The sequence below is a fragment of the Danio aesculapii genome, chromosome 17 (assembly GCF_903798145.1).
Source record: "Danio aesculapii chromosome 17, fDanAes4.1, whole genome shotgun sequence".
Classification (NCBI taxonomy): Eukaryota; Metazoa; Chordata; class Actinopteri; order Cypriniformes; family Danionidae; genus Danio; species Danio aesculapii.
In genome coordinates, this window is record NC_079451.1 from 18,994,663 (window position 1) to 19,022,608 (window position 27,946).

The 27,946-nt window shown below is 35.2% G+C and overlaps 2 protein-coding genes across 5 annotated transcripts; one reads left to right on the forward strand and one right to left on the reverse strand.

Annotated features, from left to right (window-relative positions):
• Positions 1-6,197: 6,197 nt before the first annotated feature.
• snap23.1 (synaptosome associated protein 23.1) lies at positions 6,198-21,598 on the reverse strand. 4 transcript variants are annotated; one of them, XM_056477446.1, is made up of 9 exons: positions 21,459-21,598; positions 21,265-21,371; positions 18,595-18,709; positions 16,738-16,779; positions 16,597-16,645; positions 13,372-13,489; positions 13,083-13,256; positions 9,893-10,037; positions 6,198-6,954 (listed from the first exon to the last, which is right to left on the reverse strand). In XM_056477446.1, exons 2-9 carry the CDS (start codon positions 21,273-21,275, stop codon positions 6,895-6,897), a joined length of 714 nt encoding a protein of 237 aa, XP_056333421.1. In that variant the 5' UTR covers positions 21,276-21,371; positions 21,459-21,598; the 3' UTR covers positions 6,198-6,894. The 4 variants fall into 4 exon arrangements, with proteins under 4 accessions (XP_056333421.1, XP_056333422.1, XP_056333423.1 ...); XM_056477447.1 differs by lacking the exon at positions 21,265-21,371 and having other exon boundaries at positions 21,463-21,598; XM_056477448.1 differs by lacking the exon at positions 21,265-21,371.
• ccdc28a (coiled-coil domain containing 28A) lies at positions 20,932-27,604 on the forward strand. The gene is made up of 6 exons (XM_056477449.1): positions 20,932-21,151; positions 24,304-24,466; positions 24,556-24,719; positions 24,801-24,955; positions 25,050-25,072; positions 26,961-27,604. Exons 1-6 carry the CDS (start codon positions 21,082-21,084, stop codon positions 27,013-27,015), a joined length of 630 nt encoding a protein of 209 aa, XP_056333424.1. The 5' UTR covers positions 20,932-21,081; the 3' UTR covers positions 27,016-27,604.
• Positions 27,605-27,946: the final 342 nt, after the last annotated feature.

Below are 27,946 nucleotides of genomic sequence, written 5' to 3' on the forward strand. Positions count from 1 at the left end.
ACTGTTCCTTATATAAATTTTATTAGATGTCTTTATTAAAGGGGGACTTGATTTGCTGAAAAAAGGGTGGCTGTTACCACAGAAATATCAGGATAGAAACAAAATTAAAGACATATCCTATAAACTTCTCCACACATTTTATCCAGCAAAACATTATTTAAAAAAATTAAAAGTGGAATTGATGTAAATTTTATCTTTTATCATTGTGGGAAAATGTACTTTTTGGCTTTACTGTCTAATTTACTAATAAGAAACCAAATTTTAAGGTATTGATCACTGAAATATGCTTGTATATTACCAGCATCAGAGACTCTTTAAACAAGGAAGCCTACCCACTTTAAAAAACTGTGAACTCTATAATGCATTTATTTAATTATTACATATGTACATTTTGTATATTTGTATTTTATTTATAATTACCCCCTGGCATGTATATATTTTGTGTTGTAAAATGTTATTTGCTGTTCTTTAAATAATAAAAACATTCAAAGCAGATGAACAAAATGAACTGGAACTTGAACTAACTTTAACCTGAAGATTCAGAAACACACTCTATACGATACAGACTGACTGTTTTGAAGATATTTGCTTTAAAATTCAAAAATTTAGTAATTAGTGGAAAACTTCTTTAATAGAATCGTATTCAAACACTGAACACAACAAAAATATTTGTATTTTTTCCAGCGAGTTGGAGCTAAATTATGTTTCCAGACTTGAAGTAAACCTTACGAGCATTAAGCAACCTGTCATTGGGTTGGTCATTATGGGGCTCCTCGTTCTTTCGCATTGACCGATAGCAACTCGCCTGTACAACTACCTCGCTGTTCACTATATCTGACCCTGAATACAAAGGAAGGAGGAGGTTAGCACAACTTACGGACAACTACTAACATAAAACTAATCCTGCTGGATGTTAATTAGTTATTTTTGCCAACGAATGGCTTGAGTTAGCAGATCTTATGCTGTTGGCTGCGCATCTTACTGTAACATAACGTTGCAAACGCTTCGTGTAAGATTTTCTGCACAAATTCCTTTTAAATGCTGATTTATTTAGGCTACGTCAGTTTTACACATTAACCAAGCGAACAACGTGTTCTTGTCCAAATTACGGCAAAGTTGACAGTGAAAATGTCATCCAATTGTCCTGAGGCTGTCATGTTTCTGCGACTGTTAGCGAAACCGGAAAAAGCGAGACATTGCTTCGGAGGGCGCTTCCTGTATTCAATTCCGCTGTGAAAAAGGTCTATTGTGATAGACGTTGCAGGCACTAAAGCTTGACAGGCTTAGCAACAGTAACTAAGGAGGGCGGGGCTTAGCGAAGGGTCAATTGCAGACGTTACAGCAGGCTATTTTGCACTGTCATTGATCTGCAGTTATGCTCAACTCATGTTCATAGAAAAGTTAGTAATAAACATTTATAAACAAGTATTTATGTGTGTAAAGCATCTGTTTTGTGAGAAGTGCTTCTCATATGATATGTAAGTGACCTGTACAGCTTTACTGTAGACCTTTTCTCGAGCCAGAATGACGTCCACTGAAACTCTCTGTCATACACCACACCCACCAAAAGGGTACCCTTGTTAGTGGAAACGCAAGCCTGATAAAGGTGACCCGTAACAACCCGAACCGTACCGTAATGTACCACTCAGTGGAAATGAGCCATAAGTGTGAACTCTTGAAATACAGTGTAAATTCACTAATGTTGATCCTGGACCATCATCATTTAAATACAGTGTAAATTTACTATTGTTGATCCTGAACCATCATAAACATTTAAATACAGTGTACATTTACTATTATTGATCCTGGACCATCATAAACATTTAAATACAGTGTACATTTACTATTATTGATCCTGAACCATCATAAACATTTAAATACAGTGTACATTTACTATTATTGATCCTGGACCATCATAAACATTTAAATACAGTGTAAGTTCACTATTGTTGATCCTGGACCATCATAAACATTTAAATACAGTGTAAATTCACTAATGTTGATCCTGGACCATCATAAACATTTAAATACAGTGTAGGTTCACTATTGTTGATCCTGGATCATAATCATTTAAATACAGTAAGTTCACTATTGTTGATCCTGGACCATCATAAACATTTAAATACAGTGTAAATTCACTAATGTTGATCCTGGACCATCATAAACATTTAAATACAGTGTAGGTTCACTATTGTTGATCCTGGATCATAATCATTTAAATACAGTGTAAGTTCACTATTGTTAATCCTGGACCACCCATCATAAACATTTAAAAACTGTGTAAATAAACTAATGCTGAACCTGGATCACCACAAACCTTTAAATACAGTGTAAATTCGCTAAAGTTGATCCTGGACCATCACAAGCATTCAAGTTTAATTCTCACCTCGAGGTCCTATGCCAATCCTTCCCCTCTCTCTGCTCCACACACTTTCCTGTCTATACTTTCTACTGTCTATACTTTCTATCAACTAAAAGTGAAACCCCAAAAATAATATAAAAAAATACAGTGTATTTTGCTAAAGTTGACCATCATAAACATTTAAATACAATGTAAATTCGTCAAAGTTGATCCTGGACCAGGGCAACATGGTGGCACAGTGGGTAGCATGTTCGCCTCACAACAAGAAGGTCGCTGGTTCGAGCCTCAGCCGGCGTTTTCTGTGTGGAGGTTACATGTTCTCCCCATGTTCGCCTGGGTTTCCTCCAGGTCCTCCGTTTTCCCCCACAAGTCCAAAGATGTGGTATATGTGAATTGGGTAGGCTAAATTGTCTGTAGTGTATGTGCGTGTATGGATGTTTCCCAGTGCTGAGTTGCAGCTGGAAGGGCATCTGCTGCTTAAAACATGTGCTGGATAAGTTGGCTGTTCAATCTGCTGTGGCAACCCCGGATTAATAAAGGGACTAAGCCGAAAAGTAAATAAATAAATGATCTGTAACATCATCATTTAAGTACATTGTAAATTCACCAATGTTGATCCTGGAGTTATGAAGGCGTGTCCGGAATGGACAATAATGGTGGCTCTGACATTCCAAATAACGTCCCAGCAACGTATTTTTATGCTTCCCATATTCGTTGTGGCAAACGTGGTGAGGACATTTTGAAGACCAAACTGGCATGTTATGAAGTCATATCAGAAAGAGACCAAAATGGTATCCAGCTACAGTTCCAAATAATATTAAAGGACTATATAATATCATATATAATGATGTTATAGAAAGCAAAAATTTTACTTTCTCGAACATCAACATATTTTTACAACAACAATATTCTTTCTTTAATTAAATTAATAAGCAGACTAATTGTATTTCTTGAAAAGTTATGCTTCAATTAAATGATCTGCCCAGATAGAACCTTATAATTCCAAGTAAAAAAAGAAAAAATTAGAAGGTTCTATCTGCATTTGCTCTGTTTGTTTTACCCCAACTTGCAAATTGAGAGGAATTTTGATAATTTACATTTAGAGTACTTTTAGGGTCTCTGTCATGTTAATGTATAAAAAGAAAAATGTTACACACATATTGTTTGCTATATGGAATGCAAAAGCTTTGAAGCTCAATATCTCAAAATCATTTAATGCAGATAGAACCTTATATTTCCAAGGCGACGATAGGTGAAAGTAGTTTTGCTTTTATTAATGTTTATACTTTCTATATTGAAAGCGAATGTGAGAACGTGCTCTGATGTCACGATTCATTTTCATAGAAACTACCTAAAAATCAACAAACTTTTTAAAGAGATTTTTAAAGTGTTGCGGTGGAATAACCTTCGTAATCTTTTATGACTGGAGTTAAATAAAACGAAAGTAAATATATAATTAATAGGCTAAACCAGGCATGTCCAAGCTTGGTCCTGGAGGGCTGGTGTCCTGCAAAGTTTAGTTCCAACCCCAATCAGACACACCTTGGCTAACTAATCAAGCTCTTACTAGGCCTTCTAGAAACATCTTTGCAGGTGTGTTGAGGCAAGTTGGAGATAAAATCTGCAGGACACCGGGCCTCCATAGTTTGACACCCCTGACCTAAACGAACTCATATTAAAATTGGTCACGTTTTGAAGACCAAAATGGCACATTATGAAGTCGTATCAGGAAGAGACCAAAATGGTATCTGCTACGTTCCAAATAGTACTATATAATATTATAAATAATAATGTTATAGGAAGCAAAAATGTAACTTTATCAAACATAAACATATTGTTACAACTCAAATTTTTATTTCTTTAATTAAATTAATAACAAAGACTACAGAATACACAAGACATTCTTGTAAATGAGGAAAAGTGTAACTGTCAATATGGCGAAGCCCCGTCTACTAGTACAGGAGCCAATCAGCGATCGCTATATGGCGAATAAAGCCCGCCTTCCAGTACAAGAGCCAATCAGCCTTAAAGGGACTTTGATAAATAAGCAGACTGACTGTAGAAAGTTGGTGTGTGAACAGACAAATACACTTAATAATATGTAAACATGTCCGTCTTAGCGCGTTTTATTTTAAACACAGCTACTATTATCCTAAATGAGCATAAACAAAACTAATGTTTTCATTATGTGCATTAAAGTCATACCTCTGTTATCAAACAAGACAGTGGATCAAACTGAGATTCATTTGCTGCTCTTAGTAACTATAGTTACATTAAATCAATATTTAAATGGAGGAATAAAAAAAATCTTTTGAAGCTGACGGCCCATAAATTTGACTATCAAGCGTTTACCATAAAAGTCATCTTCACGCCAGCCCTGTGGCTTTAGCCCATAGAATTATACTGTTTCTCACATACTATACAGGATGGAAGTATGCGATTTCAGACGCAGTCCAGGTGTGGCCATGAATCACTGTTCCCCTGCCAGGACAAAACCACTTCGTCTGCATTTATGTTCAGTAAATGTCCAGTGAATAGACAAACTACCAACCTACGTCACACATGATGTCACATGGGTTCCTGGTTGCAAAAAGAGACCGGTGGCAAACGTAAACATGTCGTGTTGTGTATTAGGATGCCAAATTCGAAAGTCTAAAAAATAGAAAACTTAACATTTACCGTACACCACACTGCTTTTGATAACAACCGCAGACGTATTTGGCTAAAAGGAAGCTGAATGAAATGAGGATCTAATTAAAAATGCTGGACTCTGCAGTTCTCATTTCATATCAGGTAAATTCACGCTATGCTGAATCATACACATTACCCATTTTTGATTGCAGCAATGATTTCAGCAAAAACAGTTACATGTTCTCATCCAATATCCATTGGGAGGATGCTATGGCAAATGAACGGCGCTCACTTTAACGTTAATTTTGCAGAATTACTGTGCTTATCACTGGGTAACAAGCTGTTATAATACACTGAAAGCATTGTGTAAATAATATATATAATATCTAATCAATATAACTTATTTCTAAGACAACAACAAACTCTGTACCGCATCGGAAGTCATTCCCTCGCTGTAAATGCTAGTGCTCTCGTGTTTTTTTCAGCTACCTCGCTGCGTGCATAGTGAAAGAATACAAACATGGTAATTCGTCTATTGGTACCGATAACCATGCCACATTCAAGATCACTAAAATCACCTTTCATCCCTATTCTTAAGCTGCGGTCACACTGGGCTTTTGTCCCCATAGACTTCCATTCATACGCACACGAATGCGTCAGAACAGAAACGCAACGTCATGCGTCAAGTTTCGCATGTTGCTGCGGTGCAAAGTTCAAGCTTGGTGAACTCTAACCTGCTAAATCGCATCACTTAACTGCGTGAGACCAATCGAGGATCAAACATGACCTCTCTGGACAGAAATTTAAAACATGGAGCAATTGATCGCTTCAATCAATCCTGCCCCTTTTCGCAGCGCTGTACGACAGAATTTCGCACACACACAAACTCCAGTGTGACCGCAGCTTTATGCTCAGTTTGAACTGCAGCAGATCATCTTGCTGCCATGTGATTGGCTGGTTAGAAATTTGCGTTAACCAGCAGTTGGACAGGTGTACCTAATAAAGTGGCCGGTAAGTGTATGTATGCATATGTGTGTGTATTAATATGCGCGCACACACGTATGTAATACACATAGTACTGATTTCTTTTTTTTTCTTATATTTTTTATTTTAAAATTACTTTCACAAACCAATATAACAGCGCCCTCTACTGGTAAAGTCAAGACGGCTATCAACAAAATGAAAGGGGGGGGGAAAGCCAAGGAAATGTTATACCAGCTTTATTAGAAATAAAATATATTGAAATGTCCTATTCCTATACAGCATGGTAAATTTTGCCATCAAAATGAACGCTACCATACATTACGCCCCACACAATGAACAGGACTAACTGTATTCACAAGGCCTATTAATGTCTCTAGATAATTAAATATGAGCATAATCAGTCACAGACAAAGAAAAATAACATAAAAAAACCAAACATTACAAGATTAGCCCAAACATACATTAACGACTATAAGGGCAGCATACAAGGACATTAAAAGATCTGTCGTAAGTCTTTGGCCCCTCATTCAGATTAGTGAAACGTTCAGCCATGTTGACTCAAGTGCAGACAGAGGGACTGACCAAATCCATCACCATCCCCACAGATTAGACTCAATCCATTACAGACAGCAAAAACAACTGCACTCGGTGCATCCATCGTGTTTTCCTTCTATATTAAGGGTGAGACTGGATTTTGGATTGTACAGGAGGCTCTGTATTATATCTGTGTGTGTGTGTGTGTGTCTAACTATTTACAATAGAACAAAGACTACAATAAAAGGCACAGATGGCATTTAAGGAACTTTACTCACTTGCAGGAATTCATCACTGTGAAGCAAAAAGTGTGTGTTTGAGAGTATGTGTGTGTTTGCGATTAAACAATCAGGCTCCTGAGCGATGCTGGCAGTGTCTATTCTCTACAGAAGTTTGGTGGCTCGCTGGTTGGCTTCATCAATGCGAGCTTTGTTCATATCAGCCTGGGGAAAATAGTTAATAGAATATTATATGGGTAAATTCATATTAATTACTATTGTATTAATAATTATGTCAATTGCATTAAAGGGATAAATTCTGCATTGATTTACTCATCTTCCACTTGTTCCATACCTTTTTTCATAAAAAAAAAAAACGTGCTTATAAACTTTTAGGAATATTCTCTGTTGAACACAAAGGAAGATATATTGAAGAAAGTTGTAGAAAAAACAGCCCTTCCATAGTATTTTTGTTCCTACTATGAAAATTAATGTCTGCTTTTTCCCCAACATTCTTCAAAGTATTTTATTTTGTGTTTAACAGAAGAAAAAAAAATCACTTTAAGATTTCTATTATTTATCAAGGCAATATCAAAGCAATATAATTCTAGAAAGGAATTTGATTATAAAACTATGGTACGGTAGCTTCTTTATGTTTGTGTGTCAAGTTTTACCCATGTTTAGGTTTTAATAGGTTAGGACTTTTCAAAATAAACAGTTTTCTAGAAACTTAAACCATAAATCACTATAAACGCATTACAATGTAGTCATGCATGGTCAGAAAGTTTTAACTGAACCCTATAAATAGTAGGTGGTAACCTTTTATAGAGGTAACTGCTAGTATAAATGCATAGATATATACACTAGATATCGCATAGGGACCCTGAGCATGCGTCAATAGCGCCGCCATATTTGTACAGTGCTCCCAGGACAAGTGTCATTCAACCGCACAAGTCAAGACTGTTACTACGTGAAGATGCTAGACTTTGGCGCTGTCTACGGGTGTAGTAACGAGCTAACAAAGAAAAAAAAAAAGCACAAAGGCAGAACAATTCATAGGTAAGATTTATTTTTTCACGTTTTTGCATGTTATAAACTTTTGTGCTAAACAGGTAACGTTATTGATGATAATATCGTCTCTTACTGCATTCACCATTAGGCAAAGTAGCACCAACTTGCAGTAAATACTCGGCCTATGCTAGTTTTGTTGAATAAAATCAGCAAACAATGTAAATGAAATATGACAATGAGATGCTGCGGTGCCAGAAACTTGTATTATTGTCGACTAAGTGAACGAGTTGTTCATAACGAAGATTCATTCACAAACTAATCGCTCCCTCCGTCAGTACGAGAAGTGAAAGCAGGAGAGGGGGTGTTCAGGACACGGATTAGAACACATTTAACAGGAAGGGAGGATAGTACATTTCCATACACACAAACACAAGCTTTTTGTCAGGAATGCCTGTGCGATCACGTATCCATCATTGTAGAAAAGTGATGTAAAATTATAATTTTCGTAATTAAAAAAAAATTGCATAATGACCACCGGAAAAACTCACGATCATAGATTTATGTAGATATATGTATATCTCTGGCTTTGGATGGCCACAGTCCTCCACTGCAGCTTGGTCCCGCATTCATTTACATTTACATTTAGTCATTTAGCAGACGCTTTTATCCAAAGCGACTTACAAATGAGGACAAGGAAGCAATTTACACAACTATAAGAGCAGCAGTGAACAAGTGCTATAGACAAGTTTCAGGTGTGTAAAGGCTATGAAAAAAGGCTTTAAAAGGCTTTTTTGGTGATGGCTGCTTTAAGACGCCACTCATATGGAGAATGAAGTCACATGAATTGCTCAGGTGTGAGTTTTTCACAGACAACAGTGTAAAAATGTTGACGGTTCTGTGGGCTCGTCTATCAAATCTGATCTTTATTTCGTTTTTTTATTGGATTCAAGTCAGGTGATTGGCTGAGCCACTTGATTTTCTTTCTCTGAAAGCATTTGAGAGTTTCCTAGACGGTATTTTGGGTCATTATCTTGCTTAATTGTCCACCCTGGTTTCATTTCCATCATCTTGGTGATGTAGATGTTGGACTGAAGCAGCTCATTTCACTTTACAATGACGAAGGGCAGAGATTCGCTGAAGAACTACTGAGAGATTTCAGCTGCTGTATGGGCTTTCACTGCCTTTCTACACCTCCTTTTCTTTATGTGTTCAATACTTTTTCCCCTGAGTCGTTTCATTTTATTACACTTAACTTAATTTTTAAACTAATTAGATTTGTTTTCATTGCATATATGGATAACCAACTTTAGGGAGGAAAGTCAATGGCACCTTTAGAAATATGTTTTCTGAGAAAAAATGATGATGTGCATTCATTTCAAAGGAGCGCTACCCTGTACTAAAAATGGCGGCTCTATTGGCGCATTCCTTCCAATAGACAAAAACAGGGCAGTCGACATCTAATGTATATATATCTATGGTATAAATATAATCTACTGCTGAATATGCATTTTAATATGCCAAAACATGTACTGTTAATCAAACGTGTAGAGTACATATTAAATATTATAATAATATTAATATTTCATTTTTTAATTATTCATTTTATAGGCACCTAACAAAGACACTGCATTTGGCCCACTCCTTTGCTCACAATACATTTTCAGCATGATAATAAACAAAGCTTGTTTAATAGACCTGATATGTTGTAGGCCAAACATGAAATATATACATGTTTATTATTCATACAAGTATGCTAATGACTATTATTACCATTATCATTATATTACCATTAGTTATATCATTCTGGTATCAATTATGTTTTCCTTTAATAAATGCAATCATTACTACTTAAAGAAGCCCATGAAGTTTAAAGGTTGCAGTAGTTATGTTTAGATTAGGGCTAAGGTTAAACATTTTTTAGAGTAAAGCATAAATATATCCTTTATTAGCACTAAAAACAGCCAACATGCTACTAATATGAATAGTAATAATAAATAATTATTAACTAGAGAAAATCTAATTTATCTCAAGAGTAACTCTAAAGACTAATCAAAAACATGATCAAAACACATACATTTGGCTATTTTTGTCATACAATATGTAACTAATAATGTACTGTAATCTACTCGGCAGTAGAAGTGTGTGTCTTTACCTTATCAGTGATACGGTCAATGGTCTTGTTTTGTTTGTCGATCTCATTGCCCATGTCCAAAGCCAGATTTTTAAGATTGCCAATGATGCTGCCCACCTGGTCCAGATTCTCCTCCATCTCATCTTCTCGAGCATCATTTGTTACTCTTTGGGGAAAGAAAAAAAAAATAGCAATAAAGCATACAGTAAATCTTTATTAATACAAAACAATGGGACCATTGGTCATCTTAGGAGCACAAACTAAGATATTTTAGATTTATATCTATGTGGAATAATCCTCCCCATCTGTGAGATCTGCAACTTCCTTTAATAACTTTAAATCTAAGTTACAGTTGCATCTTTGTATGCTTGCTTTTAACTAGGGCCAGACGAATGCTGCAGACATTTTTTGCTATTTCTGTCGAGAGTTTTGTAAACAATCTGAGGATTTGTGCGGAATAATTTTGGTAATATCAAAACTAATAACTTAACAAATAAAACTTTGATTTAATGCAAACTTTGCAATGAGAATCCAATTAGATCCACTTATTTGGAATTTATCCAATTAGATCCACTTAACAAAGCAAGTGTCTATTATAATATACATCTACTAAAAGACAGAAAATATGACTTTACAAACTGTATAGTAAATAAATCATAAGAACATTTTCATATTAGTCAGTAATATTATGGAAATTAATTTTAAAAACTGAATAAATATAAGTTTACCCAGATTCACACAAGGAAATAAACAGACTCAATGATGGGCTAAAAATACTGTGCGCACAGATTCCGTGTGGGCCTCCTTAACTCATTATAAAGTTCTGTCTTCTTTATTATTATTTTTTGCCTGCAGGGTTTTGTATTTATAAGTATATTTTTACCTATTTGATATCCTTCTTGCCTCGTTGTACAGCACAGTGTTCAACTATTGTTGTGTTTATTTGTGCTTTAAGTAAATTAATGAAATGAAATATCAAACTCCAGGCTAGTCTGCCATATCATTTTATGTGACCCGCAGAGAGCTTATGATTCACACCGATTGAAAATTTATACTATGATTACAGTTGAACTACTGAAGTCACATGGAATGTTTGACAATGGCTTTAAGAAAATGAGCACCATCACAGAGAAGCCCTAAGACACTTTCCAAAACATTTTCATACAACGTTTCATGTTGGTGGAATGATCTTCCCAATCCCACATGAACTGCTGATTTTCTATTACATGAGGATGCGTTATTAATAACAGAATTTATATTTTTGGGTGAATAACCCTTTAAGGTGTCTCATCTAAATGATTAATGAAGAATTAAAAATCCGCTGTAACAGTTCAAAAATAAGTACTAAGAAACAGTACATGTGGAGTCCAGCTGCAGATTTTGATGAGGCAGGGTAAAAACAATGAATCCTAAAAATAGTTAAATGCCACCAAACAGAGACATATTGTAGCTCATTATAGGTCTGGAACTGCCTGCTTAGACAGGATGACGCCACCTGACCAACAAGTACAACAAGTGTTCATTTTTAGGTAACATTATACATTAGGAAATAAGGTGGTGCAGGATTTATACTCGTTCTATGTTTTTATTTTTTATTTTACTGTAACTTTGTCCTTCTAGCTATCATCTTTGGCACATACACACATACTACTTCCACACAGCTTAATTTTCTGTTTAACAGAGAGTAGATTTTTTAACACATTTCTAAACATAATAGTTTTCATAACTCAAACATATAACAGTAAATAGTAAATAATATTTTACTACACATTTTTTAAGACACTTCTATACCGCTTAAAGTGACATTTAAAGGCTTAACTAGGTTAATTAGGTTAACTGTGCAGGTTAGGGTAATTAGGCAAGTTATTGTATAATGATGGTTTGTTCTGTAGACTATCGAGAAAAATCTAGCTTAAAGAAACTAATAATTTTGACCTTAAAATGTTTTTAAAAAAAATCCTTTTAATCTAGCCAAAATAAGACTTTAAATATCATTTGGGAAAAATATTTAAAGGGGGGTTAATAATTCTGACTGACATTCTGACATAGATAGAGATATATATCTCTATCTATCTATCTATCTATCTATCTATCTATCTATCTATCTATCTATCTATCTATCTATCTATCTATCTATCTATCTATCTATCTATCTATATATACACATACATACACACACATACACACACAAATATATATATATAAATATATATATATATATAATAAATATATATATAATAAATATAAAATGAGGCATCTATTTGAAAATATATTTATAAATAAATATATATATAAATTTATATTAAATATATATGTTTATATTAAATATATTTTCAAATAGATGCCTCATAGTGATGTAATATTACAACTGTTGATGTTCTGTGACTTTACACGCTGGATTAAATGTGAATTTGTTAATACAAAGTTTTAAAAAAAGTAAAAGTTAATTTCTTGTCAAATGCAGTAAAATAATATTTAACAACACTTCAGCAGTAAATCTACACTGATGCACTGACTTGCAACAAGATGGAAACTTATTCAAATTATGGCACAACTCCATAAAAAATAATAACAGTAGCATGAATGAGGTCAGGAGAAGGGCATAAACCCAACACATGGTTGCTGTATACTGGCTATAAACGGCTTCTCTCACATGCTGATACTTTACAACTCTTGCCTCTTTGACATTACTCAACTGTATAATATTTTTTTCTCCAAAATTAATACAAAAGTTGATTTTTTTTCCCCTAAACTAATTGGAACTAAACTTTAATTTGTGTGGTTAAAAATGTTTCCAAATGTATAAACAGAAGTATCACAATCAAATCACAGTCCTATCTGGAATCCTGCATGAGTGACTCAATCCAATTGATCTTTTAAAGGAAATGCATGTTTTGTTAACATTGAGATTTATATTGTGGAATTAGTCAAGCATTGAATTCGTTCTAACTAACTACAATTTATTTATGTATATATTATTTCTTACAGATATATAAAAAACAAACACAATCAAACAAACATATCTGCAAATCGATGTTTATACTTTCATAACTATTAATTATAGGGTCATTCTGAATTAACTGTAACAGGATTCATCACAGACTGAATTATTAATAAAAAAATGTGGCAAAGTGAGTGGCATACTGTTAAAACAACAAATATGATTTCACCTTTATCAATGTCCATCCTTCTCAGTGTATTTTTTCCTCACCTCTTGATGTAGGGGCCAGAGGCACCCGATGATCCACCCGAAACAGCCTGTCCATTACGAACAGCAGTCGGTTGGCTGGATACAACGCCACCCTCTTTTCCCTCTGTGCTAGAGTTGTCGCTCCCGGTGCCCCAAGTCCGCTTATATCTCCCATCATGCTCAATGGAGGTCACTCTGTAAAAGGTTTTTAATACTCTTCTTTACCCCAGCCTACACATCTTATTAAAATAGTTTTGAGTATTCAATTATAACTGAATATATTGAATATCTTGTTTCCTGAGTAGCGAACCTGTCACATGGGCACACACACAGACCACAGCATTTGGATAGATCCGTCAGGTTCTTCTCTGCCTGCCTCATGTCCTGATTGATCTGATCCATTCCTTGATCAACTCGCCTCAGTTGCTCTAAAAAAATGCAGAAAAAAAGAATAAATGTTAAAAATAATACTATACAGCAGGGGCGTCGCTAGACCCAATTTACTGGGGCACGTGCCCCAGTAAAAATCTCCAGTGCCCCAGTAAATGCATTGAGATATGATTTACTTCATATGCAAGTGTATTTATTAAGAGTGGTAATTCCGAAATAAAGACGTTATTCTCTATGTGCAACCGAACCAACGCTGGTGAAAGCAATGTGTTAAACAAGAAGCAAACTGACGCATCTCCGCGTGTGCGCAGAGAACCCGCGCGCCTCTCGCACACGCTGCTCTTCTGCCGCTGCGAGTCCCGGTAGTTAACATGTGCGCCAAAAAAAAACAGGCTACTTGCTTGTCACGCGCTGCTCATGCGTTGTAAAACCGGCGTAACAGCCTTTTTTGTTTTGAAAGTCGACAAAACTAAAGTTTAAACAAAATGACGGTGATCTTACTAAGCATGCCTCCTGATAGATTTTTTTTGTATGAAGCAAAAGGAAGGGGTGAGGAGATGAGGAGGGATGAGGAGTCAGGGAGGTAAAGACTTAATAAACCTAATCCTCTGCCATGTGTAAAGTCTAAGACAACAGATAATTCTATAAAACATATTATTTGTATTTTATTGAATTGTCTAAAGAATTTAATTCAAATAAAATGAATATTTATGCAAAATATTTCTTAAATGATCTTAGCATCACTCCAGTTGTGTCTAAACATTGTTTTCCAGTTACATTTAAGATTATTTAGAATAATAATTGTATAATAACAAGAATATATATTAAATTTTTTTTTAAAAAATTATATATATATATATATATATATATATATATATATATATATTTTTTTTTTTTTTTTTTTTTTTTTTTTTTTGAGGAGGGGGGGGGGGTGCCCCAGTAGAGCTTTATGTCTAGCAACGCCCCTGCTATACAGCTTGTCCTAAATGTAGATGTAACAGATTACAACAACAGTTTCGTTTAGCTGAGGAGAAAACTAAAGAGATCCCTTGAAAATGATGTTTCTCTGCATTTATTAGGCATGGGTTTGAGTAAAATGTTAACGATTGTTTGGTTTTATAAACGTCATTTACCAGTTCTTATGAATTTCAAATAAAAACATTGTCAATCAGAAAAGTTTTTCAACAAAATGAACATTTGTTTTAATTTGTTGTGACTGAATTTCATGGTTATTGCATGGGATAATGCTTTCAAGGCTCTTCTGAAGTTAAAGCACTGATATGGTATGTTTAAAATGAATAGAAACATGGCATCTTTTTATAAATTTATGCAAAAGTTATAAATTGTGACAAGATATACAGAACAAAAAACATGTTTAATTAATTTAGACATTCATTTACAGCATATTATGCTGCATACTAGGCATGGAATGATAACCGTCTTCAAGGTATACCGCCGTTTGGAAAAGTCAAGGTTTTAAAACCGCCAACATTTTCTGCTATACCATTCCTAAGGTATGTGTAAGATTTGTTTTGTTTTTTAGGACAACAGTATCTCCAGCAGAAAAAATATCCAAAAATGTCATTTTAAATTGTAAAGAAAAATGTGTTTTAGAAACAAAAGACAGCAGAAGTCAATGATTTATTTGAGTTATTCAGCCTGACATGTTTACTGCTCCATTCATTCATTCATTCATTTATTTTCTTTCCGGCTTAGTCCCTTTATTAATCTGGGATCGCCACAGCGGAATGAACCACCAACTTATCAAGCACGTTTTTACACAGCGGATGACCTTTCAGCCACAACCCATCTCTGGGAAACATCCCGGAGGAAACCCACAAAACGCAAGGAGAACATGCAAACTCCACACAGAAACGTCAAGTGACCCAGCCGAGGCTTGAACCAGCGACCTTCTTGCTGTGAGGCAACAGCACTACCTACTGCGCTACTGCATCGCCATTTACTGCTCCAAAATATAAAAGTTTCTCAAAATAAAGTATTGTGTTCAAAAGGTAAAAAAGTAGATTTTTTACCCCGACATTTAAAAAGAATATATTTAGAGCAGTAATCGTAATACCGTTATACCGGGAAACAGTGATATTTTTTATCTAAGGTTATCATACCATCAGAATCATAAACTGGCCCATGCCTATTGCATACATTGACAAAAAACCTTTTCAGCCATGGCACTTTTAATTTTTAGACATATCTAATAAATCCAGAGAATTTTCAGTTAGTCTCTTAATTTCTTCCAAAGCTGTATGTAGGCAAGATTTACTGTGGTTTGGACAGAGTTGGGTGTAAGTCGTTCCACAGTAACGCGTAACTGTATTCTAAATGACATTTTTGAGGAACGAGGGAATGTAACGAATTACATTTTAAATTTGTGTAATTTGATTACAGTTACTAAAGTCTATGTAACTGTGTTACTTGCGTTATAAATATATTTTTTGAAGATAAAAAGCTTCTTTTAAACCAGGTTTTCCGCTGCAATGTCAGTTAATAAGCATGCACTTTTAAATAGCTGGAGAACGCAAGCTGAAATGGCTGCTGTCGAGAGAGTTTGATTCTTCAAGTAGAAATACAGAAAATACTTTGATTTCATCGAGCGTAAAAACAAAAATACTGCTGTGAAATACAAACTATGTCCAGAACTTTCAACTGCTTTTAACTCGACCAGCACTTGATTCAAGCACTTGAATAGATAGCATTCTACGACAATACTCGTTACCAAGGAGGACACCGTCCCCAAAACATGGCGGCTCAACTCAGCCTAAACAGGCTAAATTTAATTTTTGTGCAGGATAGGGAGGAAGGGTATATTCTGCATTTGAAGAGAAGCGAAGCTGCTTATGGGTCGTTCACATATCACATATTTGCGCGCACTTATTGGGAGCGCATATTGGATGCGCGCATATTAGAAGCACGCTCACATTTCCCAGGCGCACCAGTTGAAAACCGCAAGTCACGGAACAAGAACTGACCGATCAGCTTCAAACTCTGGAATATACACATTTAGGTAGATTGATCATTTTAGAGCAGTAATCACAATATCGTGAAACTGATATTTTTATCCATGGTTATCATATCGTAAGAATCTTACACCGGCCCATAGCTTTATGTTAATTGTGGTGCAGTCACTTACCTCCCTGCTCATCCAGCATGGTCATTGTTTTGACCCCCGTCTCCCGACTCTGAAAATATACACGTTTATATAAAGTTAAATATCGTATATAAACTCCAATGAGCAAATAAATCAGGTTTTTAATGCCACTGGTTCTCTTACCTCCTCTGCCATCTGTAGCATCCGCCTAGTGCTTTCAAGTGACTAAACAAAAATGACAAAAAGAATAATAATAAATAAAATACATATTCAAAATGTAGTCAAATCATTACAGAACAGTGACACGGTAACTACTGTGCTGAACATACATTTGCGTTCTGCATGCAAACAAACTATGTGTACCTAACACTTCAGCATGCCTTTGGCTCATAAAAAGTCACATAGTGAGAGCTGTTTTCAGTAGGAAAATAATACAAACCTGCTGATAAATACAGAAATTAATACAAATGTGGAAAGCCAAGATAATTCTATGAAGCCATGCAAGAATCACAGGACATACACACGAACACAATGTGAAAGCAGACTGGCATGATTGTGGAATTATTAGAATTTTTGTAATTAAATTAAATTCAAATTTCTACTTTAAACTTTCAAAATTAGTAAAAAAAAATAAAAAATCCAAGTACATAATGTTAAATACCTAATTATCACTTGTGTTAAATATATTTATATACACAGTTCTGTCTAGCTCTCAAATCTGATTAACTGATAGCCTGTCTGATACTCTGCAATAACAGCACTCTTCACTCTTGTGTATTACTCCGCCCACATAGGGTGACAGCAGATGAATAAACTCACTATAGTTTGACAAATATTGCAGCTGTGGAAAACTTAATGTACTTATGAGGCTTTTTAGGCGATAACGTAGTTGTTTAGATTGCAACTATTTAGTTTATTTATAAGGATAGTGCCTAGTTTAAATATTTTTAATTTCGGAGATCGTCAGAGACCACATGAATAGTCATTAGGAGAGAAAAAACTGCGTTTTCTTTTCGTATTTCAAACTACAGCTGATCAAATCATCATAAATCCAGTAAGTGACATTCTAAGTCAATCTCTCTTTTGTATGTTGTAGTGCTGCATTTATAGCACATAATCTGCTAGTGTTTGCTTTGCTTTGGGTTTTTCAGGGTTAATTATTGTGATCTCCTGATTGCAACAGAGCAATACTGGGAAGTCTCTGTAGACTGATGACTTTTCATGCCGTTCAGCAGCCTTATAACCTTAAAATGTGAGCAAAATCACTTGTTTTGTCTTTACTTTAGACACTTCCCAAGAGAATCATTCAAATACGAGCTCTAAAGTGATTATGGCGTCAGCTGCAGATGTAAATTAATGGCGGAAGAAAATAGTTCCTCTTACAAAAGGGTTTTTACACTCTCCGTGTTTGATTTTCTTTTTTATATACACAATTATGCCGTCGAACTGCTGTATAAATGCAAAATCACACTCGTAGTAGTGCGATATGGCTGTATATCATCACTGGTGGGACACACGCCTCCCACCAGTGCCAATATACAGCCATATCGCACTGCTACTCGTGTGATATTGTGTGTATGAGTGGGTGTAGGAGGTAGGGATAGGAGTGTTTTAATACTACAAAATCTCTAGTTTACCCCCAGTCACCCATGCTGATGTGTCTTTCATGCTATTAGTCTCTATTACAGCACACAGGCTTAAGTAAATCCCTTCAAAGGCAGCAAGAAAGAGAAAGAGAGAACAAAACAGTTATGAGTAAAGTAAGAAAGGAGTGAGTTATTGTTACCTGAAGATTTTAGTAGCAGAGAACCACATATTCACAAAGTCAACAAGAATAAACTCATATTTTAGGACTCTTAGTGCAAGAAAAGTATGATTAGGAAATGCAGCACTGAAAGAAAAAGAGTGAGTAATAGGCTTTACTCTCACAAACAATGAGTCTGCAAATATACAGGAACTTGAACGTGTTGTGTTTTTTTTTTTTGGGTGTGAAGTTTCTTCATTGTCATCTATTCACTATTGAACTGATGACAGGCTTACCTCATCTGTAACTTGGTTGGCTCTCATTGTGATGTCTTCTACTGTCATGTCGGCCATCTTGCTGGTGTCCAAGTTCGCCTCTCCTCCGGTGACCTTAAGTTCCACGCTCTGGGGTCTGAAGGCAAAAGTCAAAGTTCAAATGCTATTCAAACCCACACAAACAAAGATACCCACAGAAAAAGCTTTCCCATGGAAATCTACCACCTGGAACCTGAAGGAATTCTGTCAGCGTTACTCAGCAGGATGTTCATCGAAACAAATATGTTTAAAGTGAAACTCCGGAGAGAAATATAAATGTTGTCCACATTTGCAATCATTTCAGTCTTCAGGCTGTTTTATGACAATGATTTCAAGTAAAGCATTTTATTTTGGTTGTTCATTGACATTAACCAAAAAAGCTAACTTTAGAAAAATGCGTTTCAAAGCCCAATTTTTGAGGACATAGTTATTCTCTTTGCAAAAGAAGAGATTTGTCAAATTACTGATGTCATGTGCTAACATACTTCATGTTCAAGCAATAGGCAAGGCAAATGTAAGCACTTGATCATCTTTAATTGGATTTAATTGTTTCGATTCACCTCTCTGACATGGATTATACACGTTTTAGGCATTTTTGTCAATGGGAATCAACTAGTTTTTACCACATTGTTGTTTCTTAAACATACCCTGAAGAACTTAGAGACCAAAATTGGAGTTTAGCAATCCACCAGAAAAAACACATTTGCTGAGTAGATGACAGAATTGTGTGTAAAAATAATTATACTGATATTTTATGAAAATAAAATAAAAAAATCACCACAAGTAAAAAGTGATCATTAGTAGTGAATTATCATTTGAAAATCATATTTAAAATAAAATAAAAATGTGCTATTAAAAATTACACCTCAGATGAGATAAACAGCACAGACAACCATTCTTTTACTGTTATTATGAAGCATTTTCATTTCAAGTTTAATCACTAATACTGTTTTGTCAATTTTATTTGCATAATGTCTGAGCTGTTTAAAACGCTCTACATTGTGTAAGATGGGTGTGAGAGATGTACAACAGAAGTGTGATGTTTCTATGAAGACTCTTTGACCAAATGTGCTCAACACCACAACACGTCATCAAAAAATAATAATAATAATAAATCCTGATGCTCTCAAAAGAATAGTAGAAATACTAATAAATGAACGAACAGGTACCAAGTCAATTATCGACTAACATGGACAGTCACAGCTTACATTATGAATCTCACATGCATTGTAGTAAAGCTGCAGTAAAAAAAACTAGTAAAGTGCTTTATGATCCAACAAAGTGCACAATAAGCTCGCCTGCACAGAGGAAACAAATGTTTTAGGTATTTTCCCTACATTTCTGCAGCTTTCCTGCTTCACATGCCAACAAGTTTGAGGCAAATTCATATGAAAAAACTTTTTTCTTTACTCATGTTGTTCCAAACCTAAATTACTTTCTGAAACCCTTTAACTGCCTGCTTTACCAATGGGGTGACCATGTTATAACTGTATTAAATAATGACTGTTAAAGTCATTCAAAGAATGAATAATGGTTTACACTGTACAGCATTGTAGGTTTACAAGAAAATCAAACAAACATAATCCTGTTACCCTGCTACACTTGACTTGGTTTTATTGTAAAAAAAAACAACAACAAAAAAAAAACATGTTACATGAGAAGCTGAAATACTTTATGGCAAACTTTAAAAAATAAAGATGATTTAGTATTTAAAAATGTTTTATTTTGATTATGTTTTTAAATAAATTGATCTTAAACATCAAATTTTATGATTTTTCATGTATTAATCCCGATACTTTTACCATAAACTGACATATAACCTCTACCAAAGAGTTGATATTTTAGAAATTATGGGATGTGTTGGGGAAAAAAATTAAGAGTTAACTAGCAACATTAAGAGTTAAGAAATGCGATGCAACAGTTTTTTGTTGGTGGGGCAGTTAAAAGGATTTAATTTAACACAAACAGATGTTTGGCCTCAATCACTTTCACTGTACATAAAAAAATATGAAATTAAACGCTTTAAAAGTCAATCAGGAACTACACAATGGTGAAAAATGACGTCTTAGTATTAGTTCCCATTTAATCTACCACTATAAATTACATTCTTAAGGCATTTATTTACTTAATCTGTTTTTTTGATTGGTGTGAGTACTAACATCATGTTACAGACTCAGTTGAACAGTCCATAAATGAGCAACACCTCCTTAAGAAAAATGCATTTCCAGCTTGTCAACAAAAACCGGTTCCTCAAGGTACAATTTTTACGTCATGTCTACGCTATTTCATCTTATACTCTACTATGAGACACTAATCAACACAATCTGGACCTGCTTTGTGTGCAAACTACAGCAAGCCTCCTATATTTGAAACTTGAGATCTTACACACTTACAACCAGGAAACCACACACAGCTGTTTCTAAAACAACAAAATCCGATTTTATCAGAGAATATAAACCCACAGCAAAGATGTCTCATGCCGTTGAACCCGATGTTCACGTTTTACCCCCAACGCCAAAAGGACAGAGCACAGTTTCAGGTGAGTGACACAAATGAGTTAGTACTCTGAAAAAAACAGTGTGGAAAGACTTGCAATCTTCCCAAGACTCCAGGATCCCGTCACCACGATTTACGGCCAGGCTTTATACTTACTGTTTACTCATGATGTTTCACGCTGTTCTTTACCGCTAACTTACAGGTAAAAGTGTGTTTGTTTAGTTAAGGCAGTGGTTGTTGAGTTGGTCTTGTGTTCAGTTCCGCTTTGGGGAAGTAGAAACGCATTACCATCCTCTTGTTTGTCAAAACTGGACTCAATCTCGAGCTCAACGTTTCTCTCGCTAACTTACTTACTAAAGTTGAATCCGGAAGAAGAGAAGGATATGACTGACGATCGATCAGTCGGTCTTTGGACTGTCTTTTGAATGTGTTTATTGTCCGCGCTGATCCAAACTCTTCCCTACATTCCTTCGGACTAGTTATGGCAGTGGTGCGCATGTGCGATCATATGACAGGTGGCTTACTGCGCATGCGCCAAAGTGTGACCGTATGGGGTATAAATAGAAGTATAATTATTAATAACACCAGAAATGATACTGGAGGGGTGAAGCATTTAACAGATGTAGTTAGCATTTTAATGGATCATGTAGTAAGTTGGAAAAAGCATGCTTTGGCCGAAACACTACAATTAGCTTAGTTCCTGTATAAAAGAGGAAGAGAAGTGGATATTTCTTGTGCGTCACATGAAGATAAAACCCGTCTAAAATATTTATATGTGACACATTGACACGTTTTTATAGAGTTTTATTAAAAATATGGAATTGTATGTAAATATGAGTTCGTGCTACAATATGTAAATAACTAACCGATTAATTCAATATACGAATCAACTAACAGAAATCCCCCTCGGTGCACTTTCACTTTATTTTTGTGTAACTTTTGTTTTTAGGTTCAACTAATTACAGTACGGTTCGTGTTGATATCACCACGATGACGTGTAAATCCCGGAAGTGCCTTTTGGAAACTTGCTGGTCAGCTGTATCAACTTTAGAGCAGCCCGATCTCATCGAGAATGTCTTTCAAACGGGATAATATTTCAGTCTAAAAGTGGACTCTTCCTTAGTGAGGTGTATTTACAGGTATATGCTGTTTTGTGTGCGTTTATACATCGCTATGGCAGTTACCTAGGCATGTTGTTCACGACTCACGCCTCGACTCGCTCGCATGTTATTTACATGTTGCGTGTTATTGTCAAACGTGACTAGAGGCGCTTTGTAGCACGCGAGATAACACCATTTAAACTCCCGGACATTGCCTATATTAAGTTTGTTTATAGGTGTGAAATATGATGTCGCCTTTTCAGCATGATCAAATGCATAAAATTCTGCTGTAATCGGGGATTAGTAGTTGTCAGCCGGGGTCAGGGGCCCACTAGGGGGCCTCTGCATAGAGGTAAAGTTGGTTTTATATTCGTTCATTCAGAAGTCCCTATATTGTTTACCATGTTACTTTGAATATTCGATCGGAATTAGCATGCAAGTATGACTTCAAAACAACATTAACACTATCTAATTCACTGTGAACAATGTTGTGCTTTGATAGTCATTTGCTGCTATATGATTTCCCTATTCAGAATTTGCAAAGAATTTGCGAATACTTTTCTGTGATTATATTATTAAAGAGAAACCAACTTTACCTCTATGGCCTTAGCAAACCTTAAAGGAGGCCACAAGAATGAAATGCAATAACGTGAAGAGTTCAGATGCAAAAACTTCTAGATGCCGTCTGAAATGTTCTCCCAAAATGAGAATTTTTTTCTCAGCCTCATATGTTTATCTTAGTTATTTCACTTGAAAGGCAATGAAAAGAACTTGTCCGTCACTAAAATGTAAAATTACTAAGCCAACATACAAGAGTTGGTGAAAAATGCTAATTTTAGAAGAAAATATGAAATGGCTTTTAGTGGTTTTTGCATCTAAACTCTTCAGTTACATTGAAATGATTTTGCATTAAATGCAATGCTCTGACTCCATTATAATTCTAGATATATACTTTTTAAGTTGTACAACAACAACATGTGTTACTTTTCTCCTCAACATTCCCTCAAAATGTTGTTTTATAGCTAAATACAGTTCTTGAAACTTTTGAGGCCACATAGCTAGTTGTCGTTCATTAGGGTATCTGCTTACAAACCTTATCTATGTTAATAAAAAGTTCAGAAATGCTTATGGTGGATTCATCTTGATTTGTTTCAATGACTGTGATGTTATTGGGTAGGGCTGTGCCATTTGGGGAAAATATCTAATTGTGATTTCTTTTTTATTTTTGACAAATATTGTGATTACTATTTAAATTGCAATTTAATTTTGTAGTCAAGTTTCAGCTGAATATTCAGTATCGTAGCTTCTTGCTGCTAAAATGTAATGAGTGTTAGTTAAAAAAAGGAACTGAAAAGATATTAACTTAAACATTTATACATTTTTTTTTTAAAAATATTTAGAAATGAGACATTTTTTTTCTCAGTAAAAAGAAACAGTAAACAGTTAAAACAAATAAAATTGCAATATCTTTCAGTAAACAAGTTGAACTTGGGGAGATAGTGTAGCTTATTATAAAAACAACAACAAAAAATATTATAAAAATACAGAACACTCAGCAAACTAACATGGCTGAAACAACTCTGAAATGGTACTTTGCTGTTGCTTGCTACTAGATTGTCTTCAGTTGACTTTTTAGCAAGACACTCATCACTCAATTGTGCTCACTCAATTGGCTAGTAAGACTATCACACACAGACGGCAGTCACGCATTTGCTCTGGGCAGGGGAAATTAATTTCATTAATTGATAAAAAAAAAAATACTAATTTCATCTCTTGCGATTATCTAATTGCAATGTTTGAAATCGCTGTTGCGATTCAATTTCGAATAAAAGCCGTATTATTGGGGCATACTTTGGGCCCAATGGACACATTAGAGCATTGTTTAATTGTCACAGTCTACCTGAGTACCGTTGCTGTCTCATCATATCTATCCCATTGTGACCAGTGTGGATCCATCAGGTGTACATAACAAAGTTGCATGTGTGTATTTTGGCCTGCAAATTTGGAGACCAGTGGATTAGGTTGTGTTATGAAAACTGGAGGTTTATAACATTTCATGCTTTTTTATTCGTAAAAAAATTGTTATTTTCCATAGATAGTTTGTACGACGCAATGGAGGAAAAGAGTAAGAAACGTAAAAGCCCAAAACCGTCATCCAACCAGCCGCCTCCTTCAGTCCCTGCACGAAAAACAACATCCAGATCATTCGGTGCTGGTGGAATAGGCACACACTCAAGTCAGAGGGCAAAGTATCGCAGGTCAGCATCATCTTCCATTTTATGAATTAGTAAAATGACGTTTTTATGAAGTCTTCAGATTTTTGCATATTAATTGTTTTGGATTTTAGGGGAGCGCGAGACAAACCGAGGCCCCAGAGTCAGTCGGGTAAGAGTAACCAGTCAAGCCACATTCAGCACTCGTTTCTCACAGACGTCTCTGATGTTCAGGAGATGGAAAAGGGTCTGCTCAGCCTCCTTAATGACTTCCACTCTGGAAAATTACAAGCTTTTGGTAAGAATTTACAAAACGGTGCTGTACAACAGAACTACAAAACACACCGCTTGCTGAAAATCTAAATCTTCTCTGAATCAGGCAACGAGTGCTCTATTGATCAGATGGAGCATGTGCGAGAAATGCAGGAAACGCTTGCTCGACTGCACTTCGATCTGTATGGAGAAGTGGATGAGCTGCCAGAAGACCAGAGGAAGTCTGCTTATGACACCAACATGGATAAACTGTTATTAAACGTAAGCAACATTAATATTTGGTCATAAAGCAGTTGTGTTTTGATCTATTATATATAATGAGAGTATAATACAATTCCTTTTGTTTCCCCTTCAGCTTGAAGAGTTGAGCTCCTCAATGTATCCTTTCATCCTTCCTATTCTTTAATTATGTTAGTAATTTTCAAATGGAAATCATTATAATGTTTAATTAAAATTGATGATGTATGCAGTGATGGTAAACTAAGTGTTCATTTTCACTTTCCAAAACTTTCCCCTTCTCTGTTTCCCTTGGTGAAACTGCCGAGATCAAGTGTTTTTCTGGGAAGAATATGTATCTTGCGTCCAAAACAACATTTTCACTAATATTTCACTTAAAATAAACTATTATTTCTAAACATACGTTTAATATTAGAGTTCATTGGTGCTGCGTAATCTTTCAGTTGCTCTGATTCGAGCAGTATTTATCCCATTCATCTTTTTTGTATCAATTTATAAAAAAGGTCTTTGATTAGCGTTATAAGCCATTAACCAAAACCAACACAGGCTCATTCTGAAAAGGTAGCCCTATAAACATTTCTGGAGATCGCGAATTATGTAGCCAGAAGTACGCGTAGCTGCATTTCATTTTTTAAATGAATGCTACGGGGTGGTATGATGCCGTTTTTTTCCGCGCTTACCAGTCCAGTTAGCTCACCATGCATGTTGGTGGACTTGAGACACAAAGAGGAGATGACCACAGTGATGGGGTTCAGGTCCGGTGAAGAACGGTTCAATAAAGTAGGTAAGACAAAAACAGAATCCAAAAAATAAAATAAATGAGTAAATAAAAGGGTAAGAATGTGGTAAAACATGGTAAAAATCAGACGAGGGCTTTTCTTTTTCTAAATTGCCTTTTAAAACACTGTCGGTTGGGTTTAGGGAAGCGGGTGGGCGGGTCAATCTATGCTCTTTAAATACTATTGGTTGGGTTTAGGGAAGGGGGAGGGTGGGTCAGTCGATCAGTCAGTCAGTCAAACAGTCAGTCAGCAGAGATCTCAAAAAGCATTCACAGTGGCCTCATGCATTCGCAAAAACTGCAAAACAAACGTAGCTCCATGGGTCTCCAGAAAGGTATACAGAGTTACGTTTTCAGAATGAGCCTGGGTTGACCAAATCAGCCTGCTATGGGGTAAATCGCAATTTTACTAACTTAGATTGGAAGCAAAGGATATTAAAAAAAGTCAAGTGTAAAAAAAAACTGTACTTGATGGCTTTAACGTGGGAAAGACTCTCAGCAAGCATTTAAGTCAAGTTGAGCTTTATTGTCATTCTGCTACATGTATGGACATACAGTGAAACAAAATGTCTTTCAGGACCACTGTGCTGCATAAATAAACAATCTTAAATATGAACACAACACAGGACGTAAGCTATTTTAAACCAATACATAAAACTAACATACTGGAGCAGTAATATAAATATACTAATGACTATCTATGCATATACTATACATACTTTTACACAATACACATAACCTAAGACAGACTATACAAGTACTTTTAAATAAGACATATACAATATTGTGCAAATGGGGTATTTATGGTTGAGGAAAACAACTAGTGCAACATGATTTGTTGTACATTCACAAGTACACATTGTTTTTCTTTTTGAGTCCTTGTAAGATGGAGTTTAAGTAAAGTGTCTGGTGCATATGGAGAGGGTGTTTCTACAGGTGGTTTGTCAAGCTCACTCACCTGCATTAAGTATTTTAAGAAAGTGTATGTATAAAAAAAAAAGTAATTTAATAATGTGTTTTTCAATACAACTCTAACTGTAGGTTTTTTTACCCTCTGAGGTCTTAAGAGGTTTCTCTTACTGTCTGTGAATTTTTACTCACTACTGAACCTTACTGTTGCACTCCTATTATTGCTTAAATACAAGTTACCAAAAACATGTTCCTATGCTCATTGCATTATCAGCATGCCTTCATTAAAACCATTTTTTACAGGTTGGTCTGAGAGTATAATCCTTAACTTCTGTTTATTAGACAAAAGCTTAACCTTGCTGACACTCAAGATGTCCCCAGAACGTCCAGCATATAATCTACAAATTCTCTACCATGGAAAATGTGCACATTTAACACAGAACAGCTATGAAGAAACGCCAGTATTACAGTTATATCGGTGACACTGTGGATCTTAAACTTGTAGAATTGGTCAGTTTGGCTAGTTTGCACTCTGTAGTTTTGTAGATAAAATATCAAAGAACAAATCCAAACAGTTGTGATAAAATGCCCATCCGTCTTTCTCATCAGATCATTTCATATTACCACAAGAAATATGCATTCATAAGATAATGTGACATCTAATCTTATGTCTTAAATGTTGCCTTGGAGTTCATATAGCAGCACCTTTGCATTATCACTAACTCACTTTAACAAGGAACTGATGGGCACAGTTTGTATTTATTAATGTCCTTTTTAAAAAAGCAATTAACAGTGAGATAATGGCAGGTTACGTCTGTTTCCTGAGAACTACTGAGATTGCAGAATAAAATTGCATTGTATATTTTGGTTATGGACATATTTACTTATTTTTGATTTAAACCTTAGAAACGTAAAAGTGTAACCCACTGGCTGATTGTTGGTTAAACTTTTTATTCATGCATCTATCAATAAAGTTATAATGTCAAGTATGACTCACGTTTGGTTTCTCAATTATGGAAATGAACATAAAAATATTCAAGCGGATGATGTATTTTGCCAAATGTATCTAAAAATATAGATTTATTATGGGAAGATGCATATTGTGGAAATTACTTATGTTTTGAATTTACTAAGCAGAGTTTTGTAAATGTGAACTGTGCTATGTGTTTATGAATTCTGTATTATTTTTTTAGGCTGATCCTGCTCCAAATAAAATGATATGTCTATAAATAATAATAAACGGCAGGCCCGTAGCCAGGGTTTTCTCAAAAAGAACTTTTTTCAGCTATACCCCTAATTTAATTTTGAGATTTAAATATTTTAGTGAC

Excerpts from the sequence above, each read along its gene's own strand:
- ccdc28a (XM_056477449.1), top strand. The coding sequence starts at position 21,082 with ATGTCTCATGCCGTTGAACCCGATGTTCACGTTTTACCCCCAACGCCA. Across the intron at positions 24,467-24,555 it reads CAGAGGGCAAAGTATCGCAG|GGGAGCGCGAGACAAACCGA; the intron begins GTCAGCATCATC and ends TTTGGATTTTAG. Across the intron at positions 24,720-24,800 it reads TGGAAAATTACAAGCTTTTG|GCAACGAGTGCTCTATTGAT; the intron begins GTAAGAATTTAC and ends TCTCTGAATCAG.
- snap23.1 (XM_056477446.1), bottom strand. Across the intron at positions 10,038-13,082 it reads TCTGGCCCCTACATCAAGAG|AGTAACAAATGATGCTCGAG; the intron begins GTGAGGAAAAAA and ends CTTTCCCCAAAG. Across the intron at positions 6,955-9,892 it reads TTGACCGTATCACTGATAAG|GCTGATATGAACAAAGCTCG; the intron begins GTAAAGACACAC and ends TATTTTCCCCAG.